Source organism: Leishmania braziliensis (assembly GCF_000002845.2).
Source record: "Leishmania braziliensis MHOM/BR/75/M2904 contig, possible fusion of chromosomes 20 and 34".
Taxonomy (NCBI): Eukaryota; Euglenozoa; class Kinetoplastea; order Trypanosomatida; family Trypanosomatidae; genus Leishmania; species Leishmania braziliensis.
The window spans coordinates 711,274-734,402 of record NC_017947.1 but is presented as its reverse complement, the minus strand read 5'-3'; the positions used below and the strand labels follow the sequence as shown (position 1 = coordinate 734,402).

The 23,129-nt window shown below is 55.5% G+C and overlaps 5 protein-coding genes across 5 annotated transcripts; all 5 read left to right on the top strand.

Annotated features, from left to right (window-relative positions):
• Positions 1-1,163: 1,163 nt before the first annotated feature.
• Positions 1,164-4,700, top strand: LBRM_20_1740 (conserved hypothetical protein; the record flags this gene model as incomplete). The annotated part of the gene is made up of 1 exon (XM_001564406.1): positions 1,164-4,700. One exon carries the CDS (start codon positions 1,164-1,166, stop codon positions 4,698-4,700), a length of 3,537 nt encoding a protein of 1,178 aa, XP_001564456.1.
• A 1,047-nt stretch (positions 4,701-5,747) lies between these two features.
• Positions 5,748-6,221, top strand: LBRM_20_1730 (conserved hypothetical protein; the record flags this gene model as incomplete). The annotated part of the gene is made up of 1 exon (XM_001564405.1): positions 5,748-6,221. The coding sequence occupies one exon, from the start codon at positions 5,748-5,750 to the stop codon at positions 6,219-6,221; it is 474 nt and encodes a 157-aa protein (XP_001564455.1).
• An 896-nt stretch (positions 6,222-7,117) lies between these two features.
• Positions 7,118-9,655, top strand: LBRM_20_1720 (conserved hypothetical protein; the record flags this gene model as incomplete). Its single annotated transcript, XM_001564404.1, has 1 exon — positions 7,118-9,655. The coding sequence occupies one exon, from the start codon at positions 7,118-7,120 to the stop codon at positions 9,653-9,655; it is 2,538 nt and encodes an 845-aa protein (XP_001564454.1).
• A 948-nt stretch (positions 9,656-10,603) lies between these two features.
• On the top strand, positions 10,604-13,858 carry LBRM_20_1710 (hypothetical protein, unknown function; the record flags this gene model as incomplete). The annotated part of the gene is made up of 1 exon (XM_001564403.2): positions 10,604-13,858. One exon carries the CDS (start codon positions 10,604-10,606, stop codon positions 13,856-13,858), a length of 3,255 nt encoding a protein of 1,084 aa, XP_001564453.1.
• A 4,533-nt stretch (positions 13,859-18,391) lies between these two features.
• Positions 18,392-19,693, top strand: LBRM_20_1700 (conserved hypothetical protein; the record flags this gene model as incomplete). The annotated part of the gene is made up of 1 exon (XM_001564402.1): positions 18,392-19,693. One exon carries the CDS (start codon positions 18,392-18,394, stop codon positions 19,691-19,693), a length of 1,302 nt encoding a protein of 433 aa, XP_001564452.1.
• Between the last annotated feature and the right edge of the window lie 3,436 nt (positions 19,694-23,129).

The window sequence follows — 23,129 nt, the reverse complement described above, 5'->3', positions numbered from 1 at the left end:
GCGCACAAGGAGATGGGTGTTGTGCCGCACTGCGAACGAACCTCTTCGGTGAGATCCTTGTCGGAATCTCCACCGAAGCAACGCTGATTCTTTGACCGTACACCGGCTCTCGACCTTTTACTCCTCTCCTTCCCCCTTCTCTCCGTGCCCACAATCTTTTCTTTTTTGCACCTCATGGCTTTCTCTGCTCATTTGTTGTCTTTATTAGCTTGCTTGTGTGTGCACGCTCGCAGGTGACTGTGTGAGTTAGTTCACAGGCCTCTGTCTCTCCGCGCCAGACTTTTGGAGGGGTGGGGAATCTTGTTGCGCCCCTCCACATTTGACTCACCTCATATCAGTGGAAAGGAAAATAGCCACAGTGTAACCATCATTCCAGCGGTCACAGGCGGATTTTCTTCGCCCTTCTTCTTTATGGGTGGCAACCATCACACAACGAGGACCTCACCCGTACTATTTCTAACAAAGACAAAAGACACCCCCCACCCACCCACACCCACCCACATATAAATATATCCCGTCCCCTCGCCCTCTACCTCCCCTTCCCCACTCCAAAGAGACAGCAAAATACCTCAGCTAGTTTCGCTAACACCACCCCTTCTTGCGCATAATCCCCTTCCTGTGGCTTACGCTCGACGACCTTTACCACGGCTCGATCTCTGCGTCTCTTTTTTTTTTCCTTTGTGCGGCCTTTTTGTCCTTGTCTTTCTGCGGCGCTTTCACTTTCTCGTATGTCTTCACCTTCTCCCCCCTCTCTCTCTTCTTTTTTGTCGCTACGTCTTAACGCTCGTTCCCTTTGTCCCCCTTCGCTCCTGCGTATATTAGTGCCTTTGGGGCTCTGTCGCTGTTGACGATTTGCTCTCCTCTTCCCCTTCACTCTCTAGTTCTAGCCTTCTCGTCCCGACACCCCTACTCTTTCTCTCTGGTCTTTTCAAGGCATTACGAGTAGTTGCATTTTTGTTTTCCGCGTCTTTACCTGTGTTCCGTCGAGGTATACGCTTTTTGCACCCACTTCTCCTCACTGTCGGTGCGTGGGGTGTGGAACAGCACCTCGGTCGATTTGATCGTTATTCGAGCCGTGCTTGGGGCTCCATACCTTCTGATTCATTACCTTTCCCTCTTTTTGTGTGTGTACGTGCGTGTTCTCTGCCCCGGCTGCGGTGATCATGAACCCCCTCTTAGCGCGGGACTACGAGGTCCCGAAGAAGCCCATTTTCCGTCTCGAGGGCAGAACAGTGGTGCAGAGCACTGAGGCGTCCGCCTTCGTGCCAAACAGCATCACTGATAGTGTCATGTACAGCACCAACGGTCACCTTGGTCTGCGGCACCTGAGCGAGGTGGAAAGGGTTGGCTTCAAGACGGAGGTTCTAATGAATGGCATCTACCACGAGGAGCCGACGGACACTTGGGAGTTCAAGGGCATTCCTCGCACTAATCAGGTGGGGGCGAGTATCTGCACGGTCGACTTCGACTGCATGCTAGACGGTGAATCAGGTACACTGTCGTCGATTCCGCACCGAGAGCTGAACCTCGACGACGGTGCGTACCGCAGCAAGTGCTCCGACGTCATGAGCGCCGATAACGGCGTCATCTTCGACACCAACTACATGCGCACCGTCGCACTCAGCGACTTGAGTGCGTGGGGTGCGCAGGTGTGCTACACCGACTTCCGACTGAGTGACATAGGTTCGCCAGCGTCTGTCGGCAGCGTCAGCAACGCCGGCTTGGACAATGGTGTGATGAGTTCCTCTGCGCCACACAGCTTTAGTATGGATAACATGTCCGACAGGGCGCAGCAGACGCATCAGTCGCTCACGATTGACCGCCCCCAAGAAAGCCTGAACTATCGGATCGAGCTTGTCGTGCTCATCTCCATTAACCAGGAGTGCTGGGATGTCGTCCACGAAGGGATGGACCGAATATGCCAGTCCTCGCTGACCTCGGACAGTGCGGTGACGACGTTTACAGAGGTGAGCTGCGTGGTAAACTACGGCGACCGATATAGCCTCTTGCAAGCCGAAGTGCAGAGTACACCGTGGACTCGCGATCCCGAAAGCGATACGACATCGCCGTTCTTGCGAGACCTGTACAATGTGAACGCCAGTGGCTCCCGGGACGGCCTCAGTAGCTACAGCAATAAGGAGGGCAAGGTGCACGGTAGAAGCGACCGGCATGGTAGGGACACTTCCGCCTTTCGTCGACCAGACACGTGGAACTACCACGCCTTTCACAGCCCAAACAAAGCGCAGAGGTCTTACGTGATCAGGAAGCGATTCATGCTGACGCTGACACCAGAGAGAGTGCCGGATAGTGTTGTGCTGACCTTCCGTGCCTGCCACAAACGTGCAGTCACAGAGCAGCGGCTGCGAGCCCTGCCGACGGTCGAGGAGATGATTGCGGATCAGAGGGCTGCGCTCGAACTGTTCTGGAAGACGTTTGACGCGGATGTCAAACTACAGGATGACCTGAGTCCCAGCCGCAGCTCGCTCCCCTTTGTGTACAACGCATTCCGCATGTTTATGGTTAGCCACGGACTGGAGGGCGGGCTGTCGCGCTCTGGACTCTCGGCCGCCGGCGACGGGCTGCTGTTCAACTTGTCAGAGTACATTTACTATGGGTTGTACTACCTCCTCACCCAGCCGGAGGCATGCCTGCTGCTGCTGAAGAGCGTATACCACATGTTACCGCAGTCGCGCGAGTATGCGCGCGTCCTTGCTATGAACCGTGGCGCCGTCTTCCCGCTGAAAACGATCAGTGGAGTGCACTCAACGCATCCCGCCAATGTGAGCAATGCTCGATTCCACGTGAACGCTGAGATTGGCTTTCTCATTGCCCTCTACGATGATGCATCGGAGAACATCCCGGCCGAGGATCGGCTGCTGCTCCTCGAACTGATGATGGAGTCGGCTCGCATCTGGCCGCAGTGTGGGGAGTGGCAGGACGACCATACCGTCTTCCGCCTCGATAACATTGCCGGTACGGATGAGTACAATAGCAATGCCTCGGGCAACTTCTACGTCAACATCTCCGCGCGGAGGCACATCTCGTCCGCCTTCTCGTTTCTCGATCGTCAACAAGGACATCTCACCGAGGAGCAGCTGAATAGCGTCTTTGCTTCGCTGAGGATGACTCGGCATGAGATGGCTGAGCTGCAGGCTGTCGGCAACGGTATCGTCGTGCCGCAGCGCCACGAGCGACTTGGAGTGTACATGGTGCATGACAACTTCGACACCTTGCTTGACTGGGGCAACGATCGAGCAAGGCACCCCCTCCACCTGAATTACCACCCCATCCACATCTACCGACGCAAACTCATCGATGTGCCGGAGGTGCTCCTTGGGATGCTGCTCTACCCCGACGAGTTCGACCAGCGTGACTTTCGGCAAAACTTCGAGTATTACCTCCCACTGTGCACGTTTGACTCACCCGAGTCGCTGTTTGTGATGGTGCACGCGCTGTGCCGCGCGCGATCGAGTTTCTCGCAGCCGATGCCTCTTCTTCGCTCCTTGGCCAACATTGACCTCGACAACATTGTCTACTCCGCGGAGGGCGGTCTGCACTTTAGCGCGATTGCGACGACGCTGCCGGGGCTCATCTTCGGCTGCGGCGGGGTGCGACTTTCTCACAAGGGGCTGCAAGTGAACCCCATCCTTCCAGCTAGGGTCGAGAGGTACTCCTTTACGATCAAGTGGCGCGGCGCGGTGCTGCGGGTGTTGGTGGACTACGTGAACATCACGTACGACCTCCTCTCCGGTGCGAGTCTGCGTTTCATCCACGGCGCCCGCGGTGAGCGCATTCACCTCCACACCGGGTTTGGCCACTGCCCCGAAATTACGCACCTTGCTATCCCGCGTACGAGGCTGAGCCAAGTGGCGCAGTTCGACGGCGTGGTGCTTCTCTCCGACTGCCTCTTCGACAACCTCCTTGAATACAGCTACCGCTCGTGGTACAAGACGCTGGAGACGCTCTTCGATACGTACCGGGTACTGCACAACCGCCCCATCCCGCCGCTCACACCGGAGGAGTTTATCGAAAAGGTCGTCTATCAGTGCGAGGACGGCGAGATTTCGTTTAGTGGCATTGGTCATATCTTGCAGCGTCGTGGTGTGCACTTGGAGTTGGGCACGCCGGAAGATGCCGAGATCGTTGAGACACGGTATGGCTTGGCGAATGCGAAGGTGGCGGAGATGACAGAGATGGTACTCATGACGCCGCCACCCGTCAATCCTGGTCTCTTTTCCTTGCTCAAGTGCCTCGTGGAGAACGGCGTGACGCTGGCCGTGGTGTCGTACAGCCGGACGCTGAAGCAGCTGCTCGCCTCGAACCCGCAGTTGACACGTCTCTTCGTGGCCTCCATCGACGGCGAGGAGGCGCACGATTGGAAGATCAAGGGACAACCTCACCTGGACTTGTACATACGGGCCGCCGAGAAGATCCATGTCGACACGAGCCGGTGCCTCGTGATTAGCCACCACCTGGACCGCGGATTCAACGCAAAGGAGATGTCGAGGTTCCGTATGTTCATCGATGTCGAGGACCCGTTTGTGAGCTCGCGATTCCCAAGCAGCCCGTACCCGACCTTGACACCAGAGGAGTCGCAGGAGACGGGCCGCTACAATCCCGTCGTGTGCCGTCTGAAACTTTCACAGATTCCGTCGACGATCGACGAGCTGGAGGACCTGGTGGACGGTCGAAGTGTGTGATGGAACATCCGGCCGTCGCGGTACACGCCACAGAGCGCTGTGTGGTACGCGGAACGGCTAGCTCTACAGAAGCGGGTGCGCATCTGTCGCTCTCTGCGTGTGTGTGTGTGTGTGTGTGTGTGTGTGTGTAGGTGGGGCATGAAGTACCTGCAGGACAGAGAGGGGAAAGTGTAGGCTTAGTGTTGCGCACTGACGAAATCGTTGTTTATCAACACCTGCCCCCCGCGCAGAGCCTAATCACCCCTTCGTGTTTAGGAAAATCTCCCCCTCTCTTCTCGATGGCGCGTGACTTTTCATGTCTTTTTTGTTCGTTTGTTTCCATCGTGGTTAGCAGTTGCCGTGTTGGCCACCACTCACACGCTTTGTGTTGTGCTGCTGCGTGTATGAGTGTTTGTGTATGAGCCTTTTTGGTGTCGCTTTAGCGGCAGTCTTCACGCGCAACGGCCCAAGAGCGAGAAGGGCCTTCATGGACAAGCGAGGATAAACGCGCGTTGAGCTGCGTCATGATGGTGATAGGCCGACTTATCATCCTGTGAGCACCTTTTGCATGGGTGATGAGAGGAAGTAAACGAGCAGATCGCAACTCTAGCTTCTCAGGCCTTGCTTGTAGGATCATACCCTGCAAGGCGTGTAGGGCTAGGCGACGGGAGTAACGCAACGCTGCTAATGAACGAGAGGCATTGCTGCGTGGTTTGCCGATGCAGTGCCCATCAAAGGCGGTGCAGCGGGACCTCTGTGTACCTTTCTGGGCGCCTGTTGACTATCTGATGGACAGTAGTGCGCACCTGTTGCGCTTGGGCCGTATACATATATATATATGCCTGTGTATCTATCTTCCGCCTTCTCTCCTCTCCTTTCTCTCCCCCCTTATCTCCTCTCTCCCCCGTGTCTTGGCTTTACTGTTGTGTGCACGAGCATATTTTCTTACTTTATGCGGCTGTCTCTGCTTGTTGGTGTATTCGCCTCTCCCTTCTTTAACTGTTCTTAGCTCCACGACCGCTGTTCTTCCCCGCTTTCCTTCTGCTCAGCCTGTGTGGCTGCGGCATCATGGTTACCGTAACGACTTCCCTTCAGTGGTTTTCATTCCTTTCCCTAGCCATCTTGCAGAAACCCTTTCTTTCAGTGGTGAAGGATGTGCTCGTGTACGTGTGCATGAGCGGCGCGCTGCTATTCCTCGTGACGATTGTGCTGGCCTACGGGCTTGCAGATAAAGAGATGCAGCAGCACCTGTCAAAGGCGGCGCAGGTGGCGGTATCACGTGGTGTCGCCACAAAGGGTAACGAAGTGCTCGTGCCATTTTCGTACGAGGCGTTTGTGAGCGCCTCCGTGACCATGAGCGTTGTGTCAGCGCTCGCTGTTCTGCTGTGCTGCAGCTTTGTGCTTGAAATGGCCTGGTGTGGTGTGGTGACCTGCGTGGCGCCTATGGTGGCGCTGACGGTGAACACAGTGAAGCCCAAATGCTGGGACATCGCAGAGGATTATCGTGGGAAGGCGCCACCCCCAGTAAACGCGACAGCGTAGTGACCATATCAGCAGCTTTCCTGGCTGCCTTTGCCGCATAAGATAACTTGAGTCGTTGCGCGTTGCTCCTTCTGATACTTGCAAGCTGCGACTGGGAGGTGAGAAACTCGTTGTGGCGCTCGGTGACGGTACTCTGTGTGTCTGTGTGTGTGTGTGTGTGCGCTTGCTTTTCTGTGAAAGCGGATGCGCATTTATTTTTGGGGGTGTGTTTACCCATTTAAGGGGCGGTTGTTAGCCGCTGCTGCGGAGGGGAAGCGAACCAACGAACGAGAATCAACACAGACCCACACGCACGAACAGAGGGGCAGCTGCCAGCGTTGATAGGGCGGCACATAGGTGGCTAGTGGCGTCATACAGACAGTTGTATGAGCACTAGAAGTGTTACAATTTGCTGCTTTCCTTTCGCAACCGGTGTGTTCAGCCGTACCGGTCTGCTCACTCGTTGTGGGCCTCTTCCCTCTGCCTTCGCTGAGAGCTTCTCTGAAGGGCCCGGTGCACGTGGTAAGGTGGCTCTAATATTGACTTGTGTGTCCAGCAGCGACATCACTCTCGACAGCTTCAGCCTCCCCCCCTCCTTCTACATCTGCTGCTGCTGCTGCTTCCACAGGTGCACTTTGTTTTCTCGCTCCTGTGTGTCTTCTTTACCCCTCGATATGGCACTGAGTATGGTGAGTCGCATCAACTCAATACAGTAGATCGGCGCGACGGTTCCGTCTAGTGTCCGTCTGTGCTACACGTGTCTGTGGTTCGCGTGTGTCACGGTCTAGCGCGTCACGCTCCGGCACGAGCGCCTCTCTTTTTTTTTGTTTTGTTTTGTCGTCGTTGCTCGTGCCGCTATCGTTGGCTGTGTGTGTGTGCGTGTTTGTAGGTTTGCTGCTGTTGCCTCGTCTTTCTTCATGCTTTCTCGGCTGCCGCTGCGTCGCTTTCGCCCCTTCGCCTCGTCGCTTGGCGCGACGCAATCCAACTCGGCCGATACTTCCGCCTCGCACGTGGATACGCATCAGCAAAACACTACCGCCGCGAGTACACCAGTCACTCAATCATCCTTGGCGAGAAGCAAACCGCCCTCCAAGGCTACTACCGCGTCCCCCGCTTCTGCGTCCTTTCTGACAGATTACCGGACGGAGAGGGCGCAAAGCCGCTGGAACGCAGCGAGGCGCCACACTCAGGCCGCCACATCAGCGTCGTTGCGCACCGCTGCATCGCAGGGCACTACCTCCACATCCTCAGCCTCATCGTCATCGCACATAGTGCCATCCGCTGTGGTTCGCCCACTTTTGCAGCGCATAATGCAGGGAAAGAACAAGGTGGTGGTGCTCCACCCAGAGGGAAGTCAGGTCGTTACTCTTGACCTGTCTATCCAGCTCTCGGAACCAGCGAGCAATGGATTGCCGTCCTCATCATCCGTGACGGGTACTACGGCACCGTCGCAGCCGAAGCGTGTCTCCACAGTGGTAGTAAAGAGCATGGCTCGGGAGGAAAAGGAGGTGGCATCCAAAACGCTGGATCGCATCCGTCTGCTCTTCGCGCCACCGCGGCCAAGCAGGAATAACTCGAAACGGATCACGAAGGAGCAAATTTTTGCTGACTGTCCAACTGTGCGCGCCTTCTGCCGCTCCTCCGACCTCGCCAGGGTGGCGGAGGCGGACAGTTCCCTGGCTGCTCCAGGGGCGAAGTCAGCTGTCCTCCCGTCATTGAGCGAAACAGCACCGTACACGGAACTGAACCCAGTACTACCGAACTCCGTCTTTTGGAAGCACGCTCAGGTGCTGTGCGTCAATGAGACCAACGTACGTGTGCTTTACAACGTGCCTACGATCACCTCTCTCACCTCGCCAGGTATACCGTACGTAGGGCTGCCGCTCGCGTGCGCAGACGTGTCGCTGCTCTTCGCGTCCAAGGAGAGGGTATGCTACGAGTGGTGCGTGCTCTCTGAGGCGTCGGCGAGCTCGCGCAGCCCCACTCACGGAGATGCAACCTTTCGCGTGGTTGGCACCGCGCCAACCTTCACGCCAACCAGCGACCTGCAGGGCAAGGCGATGATGCTGCGGGTTTCTCTGGACCCCGCGACTGGCCTCTGGACGGAGATGCGTCTGCCTGGTGTGGTGCGCCAGCTACCGCCACCGGTGTCACGTTGGCAGGAGACGGTCACGGATGTCAACTACCCGGCTTTCCGCGTTGTCACCTACAACATACTCTACGATGACTTCTGCACATCGAAGAACTCCAAGGCGAAGATATACCCGTTTGCCAGCGATGAGGTTCTCGACCTTGAGAACCGAAAGGTGCGCATCGCGCAGGAGCTCTTAGCCTATCATGCGGATCTGGTCTGCTTGCAGGAGTGCGGTCGAGATGTCTTTCAAGGCTACTTTCTTCCTGTGATGCGCGCGTGCGGGTACGACGGGGTGTACTGCAACAAGTCTGGATCGGTGAAGGAGGGCTGCGGTTTCCTGTTTCGCGAGTCTCGCTTTCATCTCGTTGAATCCGCGTCTGTCCCGCTGAACTTTCAAACTCTTTCCTCCATGTTTCCGGACCTGGCGGGGCGGGTGGGTGCTTGCCCTGAGCTGAAGGAAGCGCTTTCCACAGTGACCACCATTGGGGCGCGAGTGGTGCTTCGAGAAACCACCAGTGACAAGGAGGTGGTGGTCGGTAATACGCATCTTTTTTACCACGCCAATGCGTGCCACATTCGTATTCTGCAAGCGTACATGCTGCTGCACTGGCTGCACGAGGCGTCCCTGATTCCGCCTGGCGGGGACGCGGTGGCGTCACCGTCATCCAGTTTTGCCGACCATGCACCGCCGCACCGACCTGTTGTCATGTGTGGGGATTTCAACTGCACGCACCCCACCGGCGCGTACCGTCTCCTCACAACGGGTCAGGTGGAGGCCAATCACCCATCGTGGGATAAGGGGAAGCTCTTCTGGTGGGGTTGCGCGCGACTGCTTGGTTACGAAGCTGAGAACCTCGGAGAGCTGCTTGACAGGGACGCGGTTCTGCCGCAGACTAGAGTGGCGCGGAAGAGTCCCACGCAGCAGCAAAAATCGCCAGCAGAAACGGCGAAGCCCACCACCACCAAGTTGGCAGATGTTCCTGTGGAAGCAAGTAACGAGACGCAAGGACAAGAGGAATCCGCACAACGCGAGTATGGGGAGCGCGTTATTACGAAGGTGTTTCACGAGGCGCTCTACGGACCACAGATGCACTTGCAGGACGCCTACCAGCGCACCGATCTCTCACTGCCGTGGACGAACTTCACGCTCACTTTTCGTGAGGTGATTGACTACATCTTCTTCTCCGAAGACTCTTTAGAAGTCCTTCGCACAGTGCCCATTCCTCCAGAGGCCGAGCTGGCAGAGAACTTTGCCTTGCCGAACAAGAAATATCCGTCCGACCACATCGCCCTTGTTGCAGACCTCGCCTTTACGACGTAGTAAGCTGCGCATTCCCTCCCCTCCTCTCACCAGTGTAGCCCCTTGCCAGGGCCTCATTTTTTTTTTTTCATTCTTCCGCACAGTCTCCGTAACACACAGGCAGCATTTTTTCTGTGCCCGCCTACTCGTCATAATTTGGGAGAGTATTGGGTGTAAGCACCACGAAGGAAAAATCACAGCACTATCGCCCCATAGTAGGGAACAAAATAAGGTGGCGACACATATTTACGTGACGCGGCAGTGGCGATGCACGTCCTCCGTTGCTGGTGCGCAAACAGCCAAGAAATGGCTCTCTGTGTCCCCCCAATGTCACCGGACTCTTCTTCTGAGTAATTTGCTGTTCATCTACGACAAGACTCCACCATACCTCCTCCGCTGCTTCTTCTCTTCTAGCGTAAAAAAAAAACACACAGACAGGTTTCGCAAGCGTAGTCATCACTGGAGTCTCACACATCTTTAGTTACGCTTCAACTCTCTTGCGTGCTCTCCATCTCTTCTGCTGTTGTCGCGCATGCACCTCCTCGCCCTCAGTCTTCCCACAAAAGATACCGCCCTCTTCTCTCCCTTCGCCATCCCCCCTCGAGAAGAGGCGGAGACACTCGCCAGATCGCGCGTACCCATCCATCGATACACATAGGCTCGAGACACACCACTCGGCCGAGAAGCAGCCCCCCCCCCCCCTAGCGTGTGGTCACACCCGCGGCCTTGCGACGACAGTGAACCTGCTCTCTCTTCTGTTGAGCAGGGAGAGCGGGACTGCCTCTGTCGCCTGCCCTCCACCATATTGCATGCCTTGTCTCATCTCAGAGGGCGCAGACGCGCACATATCGCCCACACCGGAGACGCATACATGTATAGATCCTTGACACCACGACTAGAAGGCGGACCATCTCACTTTTTTTTGGTCTTCGCCCCGCATCTCCACTTTTCTTGCTGCTTTCAAGCCGAATGCAGCCGAACATGGAACGACGGGTTCTCGTATACCAGTGCGGTACGCGCTCTGTGGTGAACTTGAGCGAGACTCGGACATGTTCCTCCCCTTCACGTTCCCGCTGTCTTCCATCCGAGTCATCGACAACGTGTCAAGGGAGCCGACCACGCGAGGCGGCAGGCTTTCTGGGCAACACTACCACCGCTGCTGCCGAGCGGAGCGCGCTCGACTCTCTATGCAGCACACTCACCGTGAACACGGTAACGGACCCGAGGGATGCATGGTGGGTTGACGGGGTTCTTTCCCAAACAGCTCTCTCGCCATCTCCTCGATTGCCTCCGCCTCCGCCTCCGCCTCCGCCGCCTGCTCGATGCACAAGTAGTCATGGCGTCAACGATACAATAGGCAAACCAAAGAGCGCTCGAGCTGAAGCGCTATCGAAGCGGTGCCCACACCAGAGTCTTCAGGGGATGAGCCTCAGCCCATTTGTGGATGACGTGCACAGCTGTGGCGACTCGGCGGCACTTCCGGAAAGCGACTGCCATTTTTCATCGTTTGCCGAGTGGCCTCCGGTTGCAGTGGTTGCGTCCTCGAGTCCTGTGCTGTTGTCTTGTGACCAAGTAGGTACCCAGGCTTCGGTGCGCTGTGCTGCAGCTGGAGTCGTGCCTGGTGAGTGGATGTCGGGCGTTGGGACTGACGGTCACGAGACTATGCATGGGTTCACTCAACCGCCACTAGAACTGGCGACCTCTTTCCAGACAGGCAAAGTGGAATCCGCTGCTTATACCGACCCGGCACTAAGCGCGAGTAGTGAGTGTAGTGACACCGTTTCAGCGCTTCGTGAGTATAGTAGGATGGGGCCACTGTCGCACTTGCTCACGTCTAACGCCGACCGTGGAATCGTCCCCATCGTTGCCACGGGTGCGGAGCGTGTGCTCTTCGGCGAGGAGGACGACTTCATGGACCTGTCCACTGCCTCACCCAGTTGTTGCATCCCTCAGCCGGAGTTGCAGACAACGCGTGCCGCACTCTGCGCAGCAGTCGATGCAGTGGCGCACACGCCTCCTCGTCCTCGCGACGTACGACCGAGCGCGCTGCTCGCTTCGAATCACGACGGCACCGGTGGATGTGAAAGCACCGACTGCAGCTCCCACGAGCACTTCTCCGTTCACTACGCTGCAACCTCTGTGTCATCCTACACAACACCTAGCGAGTCTGGGCTATCTGCCGCGGCCCCTGTGGGTTCCACTGGAGAGTCGCTGGACGCAAAGTTGCCGGGTGACTGCACGCCTGTGAAGGAAGGCCTCACACCAAAAGTCATCAAGGACGATGCCGGGGCTCTGTTGGCCGTGGCGAAGGATGACCAGACTGAGGGTACGCCCTGTGCGTCCACAGCTGTTGCGGGGGCGAGCGGCAGTCTATCTGCATTGAAAACACCCATGCCGTCGCCGCTTCGCCAAGAGCTTTTCCTTCGTCTGCTCAACGACCACACCGTCTCAGCCGCCCACACGCCGGCAGCGCATACAGGTTCCTCGACTTCCTCGCTTCCGAATGCCGGTATCCTCGCCACACCCACGCCGCTGCATCGGCCACATAGATGGAGAGGCGCCAGCGCAACTCCAGGGTGCGAAAGCGTGGCGCTGATTACAGGATTTCCTACGCCAGTGAAACTGTCACCCATACCCACGAAGGGTTTTTCGGTGTACCCCGACCTTGCTGCCAGCGACGCCGTTGCGACAGCAGACACCATCCTGACCTCCACGCCTCGTGCATCCGTCTCATCGTCTCCTGCAGTATCTGCAATTCAGGGCGAAGCGTACGAATGCGATGGCGACGAAGATGACGCAGTTACGCCGGATGCTGTGATGGACCAGCTTGTGATGGCAAAGAACGCTTGCGCTGCGAGGCGCCAGTCAACCAGTTTATGGGCCTCCGTAGGGGGTGGTGTACCACCCTACTCCGATGGCAACATGGCCGACTACCTGAGTTGTGGGCACAGCATCAGCAGCATCAGTTCGGAGTGCTCTGTGTCACAGATCTGCGTGGGGGCCCGCCAGACAACCCGCGTCTGGACACCGCACTCCAGCGAGGTATCGCAGCAGCAACAGCTGACGCAGCCGCCCTCATCTTGCATCGATGGCCACTCTTCGCGTCTCCTGAACAGCTTCCCTTCCAGCACTGCTGTGCCGCCGCAGCCACCGCTGCCGCAGCCGATCTCTTTGTACAGCTCCACCACGTTAGGCACTCCCAGCACTTTTCCATGCGATCACACCTTCTCTGCTCATTTAAACCGATCTCGCACAGCTTTGCGCTCCGAGCGAGCCGCTGAAGAGGTGTCAGGGGACTCGACAGCGATTTCGGCGATCTTCAGGGAGGTGCAGGCGCAACCATTGCACCAGCCGCCTCAAAATCTAAGCAGCTCCGATGTCCTGACTGGTGGCCTTGCACTGATGCACAGTTCTACGGATCGCTCTATAAGTGGACGGGCCATGCCCAGCTATGTCGCCGACACGCTGAGCCTCGGTATCCCGACAGTGCCCACGACCCAGTCCCCAGCGCAGTCGTTTGGCGATAGCTGTTACTCTCCCTTCATGCCACCACCCACGCAGTACATTCAAGCTCTGACCATTCCTGGACTTGGGCGGCGTAACCTGCCCCTTGCACACGCGGCGCAGCGCGCGGACCTTGCCGTGGAGAGTTCGGAGGGCGACACTGGTGGCACTGCGTTCATCTGTGGGGCACAGCGGAGCGGACGACAGGAGACAAAGCAGCCCGCATTGATGTCCCCTGTACTCAACGACAATGAAGAGAGAAAGACGTCACCGTGCTCTACAGCGGTGCCGTCTTCGGTCAAGCTACCAGTTCTACCTCTGCTGGTGACCTCACCAGTGTCATCGAACCCCACACAGTTCTTCGATGTCCAGCAACTACGGTTCCCAAACTTGGAGGAGACCCAGTGCGATGCGATCCATGACCGGAGAGCTTTTCGCTCTGCATTCCTGCAGTCTCACTCATTCCACAAGGAGCCTGGGCGACTGAACCGCAGCGTCCTACCAGCATCACCGTGTGCCTCGTCGATTTCAAGCCAGCTGCGGCGGTCGTCCTCATCAAAGCTATCCGCCGCCTCACCGCAGGGATTCTGGCAACCGCACCCTGGGCTGTCGTCCACCAAAGACGCATCGTGCAACGGGGAAGTATCGCACGCGCACTACCATTCCACCTTTACAGGCACTTCGCACTCCTCGACCTACTTCATTGACTCATGGCTTTGACAGGAGTTTGGAGGAGACAGGGAAGAGGATGAGAAGATGAGGCTGACACAAGGGGTGATAGTATGGATCATTTGATCGCCAGAAACGCGTGGCGTGCGAGTTCGAAGGGAAGAGGTGAAGTACAGGCCGCGACTGCGGGCAACGCATGCACACCTGTACACACAGCCACTCACACGTACCGCCGCCGAAACGATGGCAAAGCTGACGTTCCTGTGGTGTTTGTCTTTCTCAAGTTTATAGATGCACACCTTTGTTTATGTTACCGAAGAGTGTTTTGCGCTGCTTTATGTGTTTTCGCCCCTTGAATTCTCTGAGTCACGCGGGCCAGTGAAGAAAAGTAGCATTCTACAATGATGCGGAGCGTCGCTGTACTTTCGCGGTAAGCACAGTGGGAAAGGAGGAAGGAAGCGTGTAGGTGGATCAGTGTTCCGCACACAGTGGGACTACGCACAGCTCCACGTATAAGCAGGGCGAAATGGACAAAGAGGGTATGAGGAAGCACTGATGACGGAGGACTTCCTTTCGGTGAAGCCAGACAAATGCGGGCGTACAGCACGCAGTATTCTCCCCTTTTCGCTGTACCTCTTCCTCGATCTCCGCGTCATCTCAGTTGAACCAAATTCACTGCGCGGCGGGTCTCAGTCGCCGTCGCAACCGCTTCTGTGGGCCCCTGTTACCACCTTTCTTGTTCTTGGCGTTTTCCATTGTGGTAATGCGCAAACATTCTAGGTGCACCAGCCTCCCCCCTCCCTCAACACCTCCTTCGCGCGCACCTTTCTTTCAGAGCATCCTTCCCTCTTTACTCCCCCTTTTCCCCTTCCCATTGTGCTTCTCCTCTCTGCTTCATGCAATCCCAACAAAGACACACCACTCTCACTCGATCTTCATACTGGGCGACTGATGCCCTTTTTCGTCGTTGGTTTCTGATCTCCACCACCAGGAGACGCTCATTAGTGCTCCGCTGCTTCACTCAGTGAGGGAGCGATGAAGGATAGGGAGGGAATAGGTAAGGTGATCGTTCTCCTACGCCCCTCCTCAGTGACGCCTCCTTGATGGACGGAATTGGACCCGGCCGGCCCTGAGGGCATCGCTCACTCATTGGCCATATCTTCCGCTGGATATTCCGTGCAGTTTCCACATACGGATCAAATCAAACGACATCTTGTGTCTCTTTCATCTTCCGTCCGTCGTCGTATTTCATCGGCGCCTTCATCGCTCCTTCTCGAATGTAAGGAGGCTGACTCTCCTCCTCGCTCTTTCTGGTCGATTTCCAAGAGAAGAAGAGGGGCGAAGGGAAAAACAAGAACCCCAAAGCAGTGCCTTCAGTAAGATCTACCGCAACGAAGACACCCCAAGACACAGACACACCATCGAGCACGCCATCCGTCATGCGGGGCGGAGGGGGGGGTGGTGGAAAAAGGGGGTGGTACACACGCTTATCTTTTCTGTCAAGCTCTCTCCTATCTCTATTCATATTTTTTTCTTATCTTCTGTTTTCTTTCTTTCTCTGGTGTCTCTCTCTCTCGGTGTGTGTGTGTGTATGTATGGGCGCGCGTTTGTTTTCTTCCAAGTCATCATCGTTCTTTCCCAATCTCCTCTCGCTGATGACATCACGAGAAGTGCGCACGCTGTCGAATACACGCTTGCACTCGCACAACATGATGTGTTGTTGTTGTTTTGCCGGGTGGGGCCCCACACACAGTCACCTCAGAGGACGATTCTACGGCGGTTGAAAAGCAAAACAAAAGGGGCGTCGAACCCCCCCCCCCTGTATACATACGCATATAGACATACAAAGGGCAGCCGTATTCACGACTTGCGGCTACATAAGGGCTTCCACAGGTCTTTTGTTCTTTTCATCACTCCTGTTTTTATTTTTCCTGTTTTGGGCTCTCGCGCTGTTTGTTGTTGCTCTCGCTCTCTCTCTCTCTCACCTTACGGTGCTCTTTCTTTTTTCCCTTTCTCTGCGTGAAGGGGCCTCCTGGTAGTATTGCGTTTTATCTGGGGGAGGGTGGTGGTGGGATGGGCAGGGTACACACGTGCCAGCACTCCCACTGTCACCCACGCCCTCAGCACCCTGAGCTTCTTTGTCGCAATCGTCTACGATGTCGCACGCCTTCCTGGCGCCTCTCTCGCGGTATGACTACCCGTCTCCACGTATTCCGCCGAGCAGTGGTGCAGGTGGCGGTCGCTGGACAATGCAGCCATTCAGACTTTCTCGACGAGGTATGCCGAACAAAATCTGCACGTCGGCCAGTCGTTTTCATACGTGTGCGTTGCATCTTCTTACCACCTGCTGGCGCCTCTTGCAGCTCTCACCCACCTCCTCACTCTTTGATCCCAATGCCCTTGTCTTTCTGACGAAGGCACGTGTGTTGCGGCACCTGTCCGTGAGTCTTCCGTCTATTGACACGCAGGGTAACAACAGCCCCGCTTCACGGATAGTCACAAGAGACACAGCCGCTGCCGCCTCGCCGGGCTCCTCGTCCGCGTCAACTCCACGAGACAAAGCGGAGGACTGTGCACAAAATATGTTACCTTCACTGCCTTGATCTGATGGTTCCACGAGAAAGACGCCCTCAAATGACGGGAAGCGAGTTACACCACGATGGTCTACCGATGGCGAGTGGGCAGCCAAGGCGAAACAGGCAGGGCGGTTTGCTAGTTGTGTCGAAGCTAGCTTACTGCCGCAGCGTCGCAGCTCACGTGCGCTCCATAGCCCTACCAAGGACCAAGCTTCACCTCCTCTCACGAAGGGTGTCTCTTTAGAAGGTCATTTTACGCGAGTCGAGGGCGACGCACGAGATGCTTCTGTGTGTCATGGACCACGGAATGGCTCTTGCCGACGACAGTGAGCTGCTCTACGTTGGCAGCGCTCTCTCCATCTGAGCGCCCATTGAGGACCACTCGGAGTCACTGGTTTTTCTCCAGTTTTCCGTTGCCGCGAACCATGCAAAGCTCGATTTGTGCGCCTTAGCCTTTTTCTCCATGCGGTTCATCCCACTTACTTTCATGTCTTCCTGCGGTGAGGCCATCATCATGAGCGTGGACGAGCAAGGGCAGATCTACTGTACAGTGTGCCTCGTGCTGAGCGTAATAACGGCAATGGCGGTCGTGACGCAGTGATGGGTTCGTTGCCACCTGTACCTGGCGATGCCCTCAGGTATTTATACCTCTCTCTCTCTGTAGAAACTCTAGTAGAGCTGCAGGCAATCACATGAGACAGCGGTTGCCATAATCCAATGACGCGTAGAGCCGCATCGCTCACGCTGGGGCCGCGACTATTTTCCCTCCTTTTAGATGTTCTCCCTCCTCTTCACACACACGCACTGCCGTTTACCGCATTTCTATGTTCTGCAGATTCCCTTGTCTTGAAAGGGCGAGAGGCGAAGCGCCGGAAGAGGAAGGGGAGAGTCGCATTCATTTTGCTGTTCTTGCCAATTTTTTCGTCCTTCCTACTCACAGTCTGAAACCTCAAACAGGGAGACTACATGCCGCTATGAGGAGGTGTGCAGCATAGACAATCTGCGGTACATTTTTTCGACCTGTGTGCGTGAGAGCACGGCCTTTTGGAGCCCATAAGGAAAAGGGCTGCACACACGCATATTGAATGCATGAGAGAGCGAATCAGGAGACACTGTAAAGGACTCTCTTTCCCTCAAACAGAGCATTGATGTTTTGCTGGTCTGCTCCATTAGGAGAGGTTTTGCTGTGTTGTACTCCATCACCCCCTTTTCGCTCTTTTTTCTCCTCTGCGCATGTTTTCTTCCGTTGACGCTCCTGCTACACGGACGGACGCCGTCGACTCACTCCACTCTCATCCCCCCCCACTCACTCTTGAAATGTTTCGCTGCCTCACCATGGCCTCGTTCATGTCTCCTTCTCTTCGTAACGATGATAAACCGGCACACGCAGGCATATCAGAGACGTATTTCCCCAACAGCAACACTCGCAACAGACAACAAGCGACAATAAAAAGTTATCGTCTTTTTTTTTTTCGTTGCCCTTGTTTGCTTTGGTAGTGCCTCAAACGCTTTCGGTAATCATCAGCGCCACAGCTGCAGGTAACGTGCCAACCATCACACGCAGACTCTACACGTTTTCTTTATTTTTGAGTGACCTGCACCTTCTGTCGCTGTACAGTGGTGCGTCAAACTACATCAGTTCCGCGCCAGCGGAATACCTTGAAGAGTCCTCTGTGTGTTCCTCGATCTATTCGGCGCAGTGTGACGACCACTACTATTCCCTCTTCGCACTTCTTTTTCTTTTGTCGAAGGTGTTCCCTTCTGCTGTCATTCTCATTGGTGATTCTTATATATATATATATATGCCTGTGTTTGGTGTCTTCTCTGTTGAGGGTTTTTCCGCCTCTATTCAGTCCTCGTGGTGACCCTCTCCCCACTTTTGCGCCTCCTACCAGCCACCACCTAGAGGCACACGTGGTGCTGCTTTCAAGGTCTGCATAAATATATTTCGTTCGACTCTTTGGTCCTGTAGTGACTTCTCCTAATCCCCTTCTTGGCTCGTTAGAGGATGCGTCTCAGTACCCCCTCCGCAGTGCGGCTCTTGGGTGCACTTTTGGTGATCGCCTGTTTCGTGCACGCCTCGGTGGCATTCCCGTACGGTAAATCGTCGGCGGTCACGGAGCTGACGTCGTCTTCGCTGAATGCCTTTGTGAACACACACAAGCCGGTAGTCATTCTCTTTTACGCCCCGTGGTGTGGACACTGCAAGCAATTCCACCCCGAGTTTGAGCGGTTTGCCCAGCTGATGAAGGGTATCATCCGCGTTGGCGCAATTGATGCCGACCGGAACACCCACATTGGGCAGCAGTTCGGTGTTCGTGGCTTTCCAACGATCAAGTACTGGAGGAGCGGCGCAAAGTCCGTCTCCTCCGCCCAGGATTACCAAGGCCAACGGACAGCGGCGGCACTGCAGAGCTTAATGATAGGGGAAATCAGCTCGAGTGAGGTCACGAAGGTGACCACAGCAGAAGAGATAAAGCACGCCGCTCGAAACTCTCCAAAGAAGATGATTGGCGTGTTGCTCTCCCTGAAGAACAAGGTGCCGCCAATGCTGTCGGTCATGTCCCTGTCGCCGAAGCTAAAGCAGCTGCCCCTGGTGTTCTCAGGTAATTGCAACCTTCACAAGGGTGTGGCGGAGGCCTTTGGGGTCACGCAACTACCAATGCTCGGCGTGCTGCGCTACACTCCAGCAGAAGGCGATGCAGCGGAGAAGTTCGAGTTGATAATACACGAAAAAAATAACATCTCTTACGAGTCCGTCGCGCACTTTTTCCTTGACTGCGCAGAGAACCAGTGCAGCTCCGGCACGAAGACTTTCGTGAAGTCAGTGAACCTTGACGAGGATGAGAAGCACCTCCAAACCCATGGCACCGCGCGGCAGGCCACCGTCGCACTCCCAGTGGTGCCGGTCGAATACACCCCAAAAGTGATTTCGCAGTTTTGTGCGCCGCAAACTCGCAAGATTCGCGGCCAGTCTCCCCTGTGTGTCTTCAGTCTTAGCGAACGTGTCCATCTCGACCAGGTACACAAGTACTTCAAGAACGACCCGTTACTTTTCTTCGAGGCATCTCAGCATAAAGAAGAGCTGTTGCATGAGCTCCACTCTAAGTTTGGCGTACAGCTGGTGTCTCTAGGAGAGGCGCCAGCGTCTTTGACGGAGTCCATTGTAGTCCTACGCCACTCGAAGCCAAGGGCAGCGCGGTATGCGTTGCTGGAGCACATTAGCTCCGACGAGGATTTACAGGCAGCCCTGCAGCGCATTCTGAATGGGGAGGTTCACCTCATCTCAGTAGACCTTGGTGCTGTATAGACGGTCCAACCCCTTGCAATGCGACTTTGACGATAGTCACAATGGGGGCGAGTGAAGAGAGGAAAAAGGGCGAGAGCTCAGATTTCAATTCTCCCCTACTTTAGTAAACAGCTCCCCACTTGCTGTGCGCGTGTTGGATTGGCTCGTCACTGTGCTTCCATCAATGTGGCAACTATCGCTTTTTTTTCATACCTGCCTTCTTTGTGTGTGTCTGTGTGTTTGTGTATGTGCCTCTGTGTGTGAGACTTATGCGGTTGGCGCGATTGGAGGGGGGAGGGGGTGACTGCGTCAGCGTTGCAATAACCATAATGTGCAGCCTCCTCGCCCCGACCTTTGTGCGTGTTTTATCTTCCGTTCTTTGCGCATCCTCTGCACTTTACGACGCCTCTCTTCACTCGACTGGTTTGGTGTGCGCTTGGGTTTTGTTTGCTGTGCTCTAATGAACACACACACACCCACATACACACACACATTGTTTGGAGAGCTAGTGCTGGTGGGCTCGCCAAGTTTGCCTTCAGAGAACTTAGAGAGCGCATGGGATGTCAGCACCGAAAAGTGAATCATCCGTTAGAGCTGAAGAGTAACCCTCTCCCGTCTCTGTTGCAAACTGTACGCTGCCTGAGTGTGTGGGCGAAGCATTGGCTGATCAAGCAACACACTGCTCCGAGGCGCCGACAAAAGCAAAGAAAAAGGAATGAGATAAAAATGAAATCGAGGAGAAAAAAGGTCAATCGGAAACAAAGCACCACCTCTGATTTAGATATGGGCTTACTACTGGAGTGGTGTCACGCTGTCTTCCAGTGAGACTTGTCGTGGAATCCAAGTCGTTCGTTTCACTATCGTAAAGGGACCTGCTCTTCCTCACTCCTGGGTACCGGCGTCACATTCATGAACGGTGCACTGGGGTCACTCTCCGTACAGTTTACCCTCTCTCACTGTGAGCCCCCCTCTCCAACTGGGGGATGCACAGGCACACGTACATACACCGACCCTCCCCATCCCCCCCGACACAAGCAGAGGACTTACCGTTTCGTCTTTACGCCCTCTCTGCTGATGCGTGGCTTTCTAGTTTTCTCCAATGCTTTGTTTCAATCCTTTCTCGCCTCTCTGTTGGTTTGCCTGCACGTCTCTGTATGTCCACGCATTCGTCTACCACACACGTCGCTGTTCCTCTCTCACGCGTTCCCCCTTGTCTCGCGCTTTGTTTCTCGGTCTTCACCTCTTTACGTACCTGCCCGCTCTCATGATGTAGGGGCACTTTCGTGGTGCGACTCTAAGGTTCGATGCTCACTTGGTCTGAGGAATCCAGGCAGACGCCCTATCCCTGCCAGTGCCAAGCCACTCCAGGTGGTGCCAGGGACTAGCACCTACGTCCTAGCACAGGTTCACACGATAGAGCGTTGCTGATGTCGGCGGTCAGGCCCTAGATGGCGCTACGTCGGCGTGACCTGCGACCGTGAACACGCTTGTGCCACTCATGTGATGGGCAAGGCGTCGGCGGGACTTGAAGATCTCTCACCAGGCCCTGAGTGCCTACTGGTGCGGGGAGTCTGAGTCCCCCCGGGGGGGGGGGATTGCGTCAGGCGGCGGCCGACACCGTGAGAGCGGCTGTAACGCGACCTGCGAGGCAGGGGCCGTGCTTCGCTGACTGAGTCGGCGCACCTGCTGTAGCGCGTGTGTCTGCGGCTTCTTCGCACCAGGCGATGGGCCTGTGACCGAAGCCAAGGAAAAGTGGAGTTCAGCTCATGTGGTACGACAAAATGGCCAAGCTGAAGGGAACGATCGATCGCCTTTCTTTTTCGCTGTAAAGGTGTTGTTCGGGGGACCCTCTTGTAGAGGGTCTCTTCATTGTATTTTTTTTTTTTAGGCGTCTCCCGATCGACACGCACGGGTCTGGATGATGGCATGACTACTCTCTTTCCTTTCCGCTTATGCAAAGGAGCCCATGGACTGGGTTTTACTAGCTTATCTATATTCTCAACTGAGCCACAACCGGCCAGCCCCGATCGTCTCAGCCACCGAGTGAGACGTGAGGGATAAAGAGAAGGGGTGAGCGCTGCACTGGCGCAGAAGTCATCCAAACGATGAGCAGTAATGACGTACGCACCGGATGCAGAAGCCAACTTCCCCTACCTGGTGGCGTCCAATAGGCTTGTGACGTCGCCCATAAGATGCTGGAAAATGAAAAGAACCCCCTCAACTTCGTAATGACCTTCTTCCTCCCCCCTTTCTCTCTCTCTGATCTCACAGAATTGCGGGCAGAAAATATTCACTTGAAGCTGACGAGGATTCGAAAGGGCTCATCGAAGTCGACACTCTCCTCCGTGTCTACTTGTCTCCGTTGAAGTCGGGCTTATTTGCCAGTCCTAACTCGCTCTTGCACACCAACATACACTGGCGTTCCTTTCTCTTCTGTTTCGCTCCGTTGGGTCACACTGGTGCAAATTGTGTCGCCCAGAGGTGCACATGAGAGAGTGACATCGGACTTCTCACTCCCTCTTTGTTGTTGCGGTGGCTGTGGTTGTTGCTGTTGTTTCTCCGCCGCCCCCTCCCCGTCTGCATTTCACTGACCCGCTCTTCTGCGAGTCGCTCACGAGTCTTCATTAGCAGCTGACCACGTGCACAGGAGGCTTCACGGAGCCCGATAGAGGGGGAAGTTGGGGCTACTGAGGTGAACAAAAGCGCAGAAACGCAAGAGAAAACTCGCACCACCAAAGACCCACATTGAAAATACACCGACAGTGAGAAGGACGCACGCGAGCGAAGCCGAGGAAGGGACGGAAGTTGCAACGGTTTTCTTGTTTGTCGTTCCATACGTCTTCCCCCCTCTCCCTCTGTTCCTGTCGTCGTGCGGCGACACCTCGCGGAAATCGATTTCTGCCTTTTTCGAGCTCAAGGGCTCTCGTCCCCACACTTTTTTTTTATGGCATTCGTCTTATCTTAGTCGTGCATACAGAAGCCACTTTCATTGTCTTCCCTCTTCTTTGGGGAGGATCTGGATGGGTGTCGTTGCCGCTCTTCTATTGGGTTGGTGACATCGCCTCTTTCTTTTCGTTTTCTGTTTCCCCTTTGCCTGATCATCTCGTGTATTCTCTCGTGTTTGTTCTCTGTCTCGATCGCTTTCTCTTTTGTTTCTTGTGTGTGTTTGTGCGTCTGTCTCTCTCTCTCTCTGTGTGCGTGTGTGTGTACGTTTTGGTGTGCGTTGGTCTGTCATCTTTTTCTTTCTCCCTTTCTCTCTCTCTCTCTCGGTCTGGAATCTTCCCCTCCCCACTCACCATCACGTTGATATCTCCTCTTTGATTTCGTGTGTGGTATATTGTTTTCGATTTCCCTCCCGCTTCTTACCCGCTCTCCCTGTCACTCTTCGTTGCTTTTCCTCCCTCCTCCCAGCTGCCGGGCTGCCACTGCAGTGTACTGGCTGGTTCTTTGTTGCATT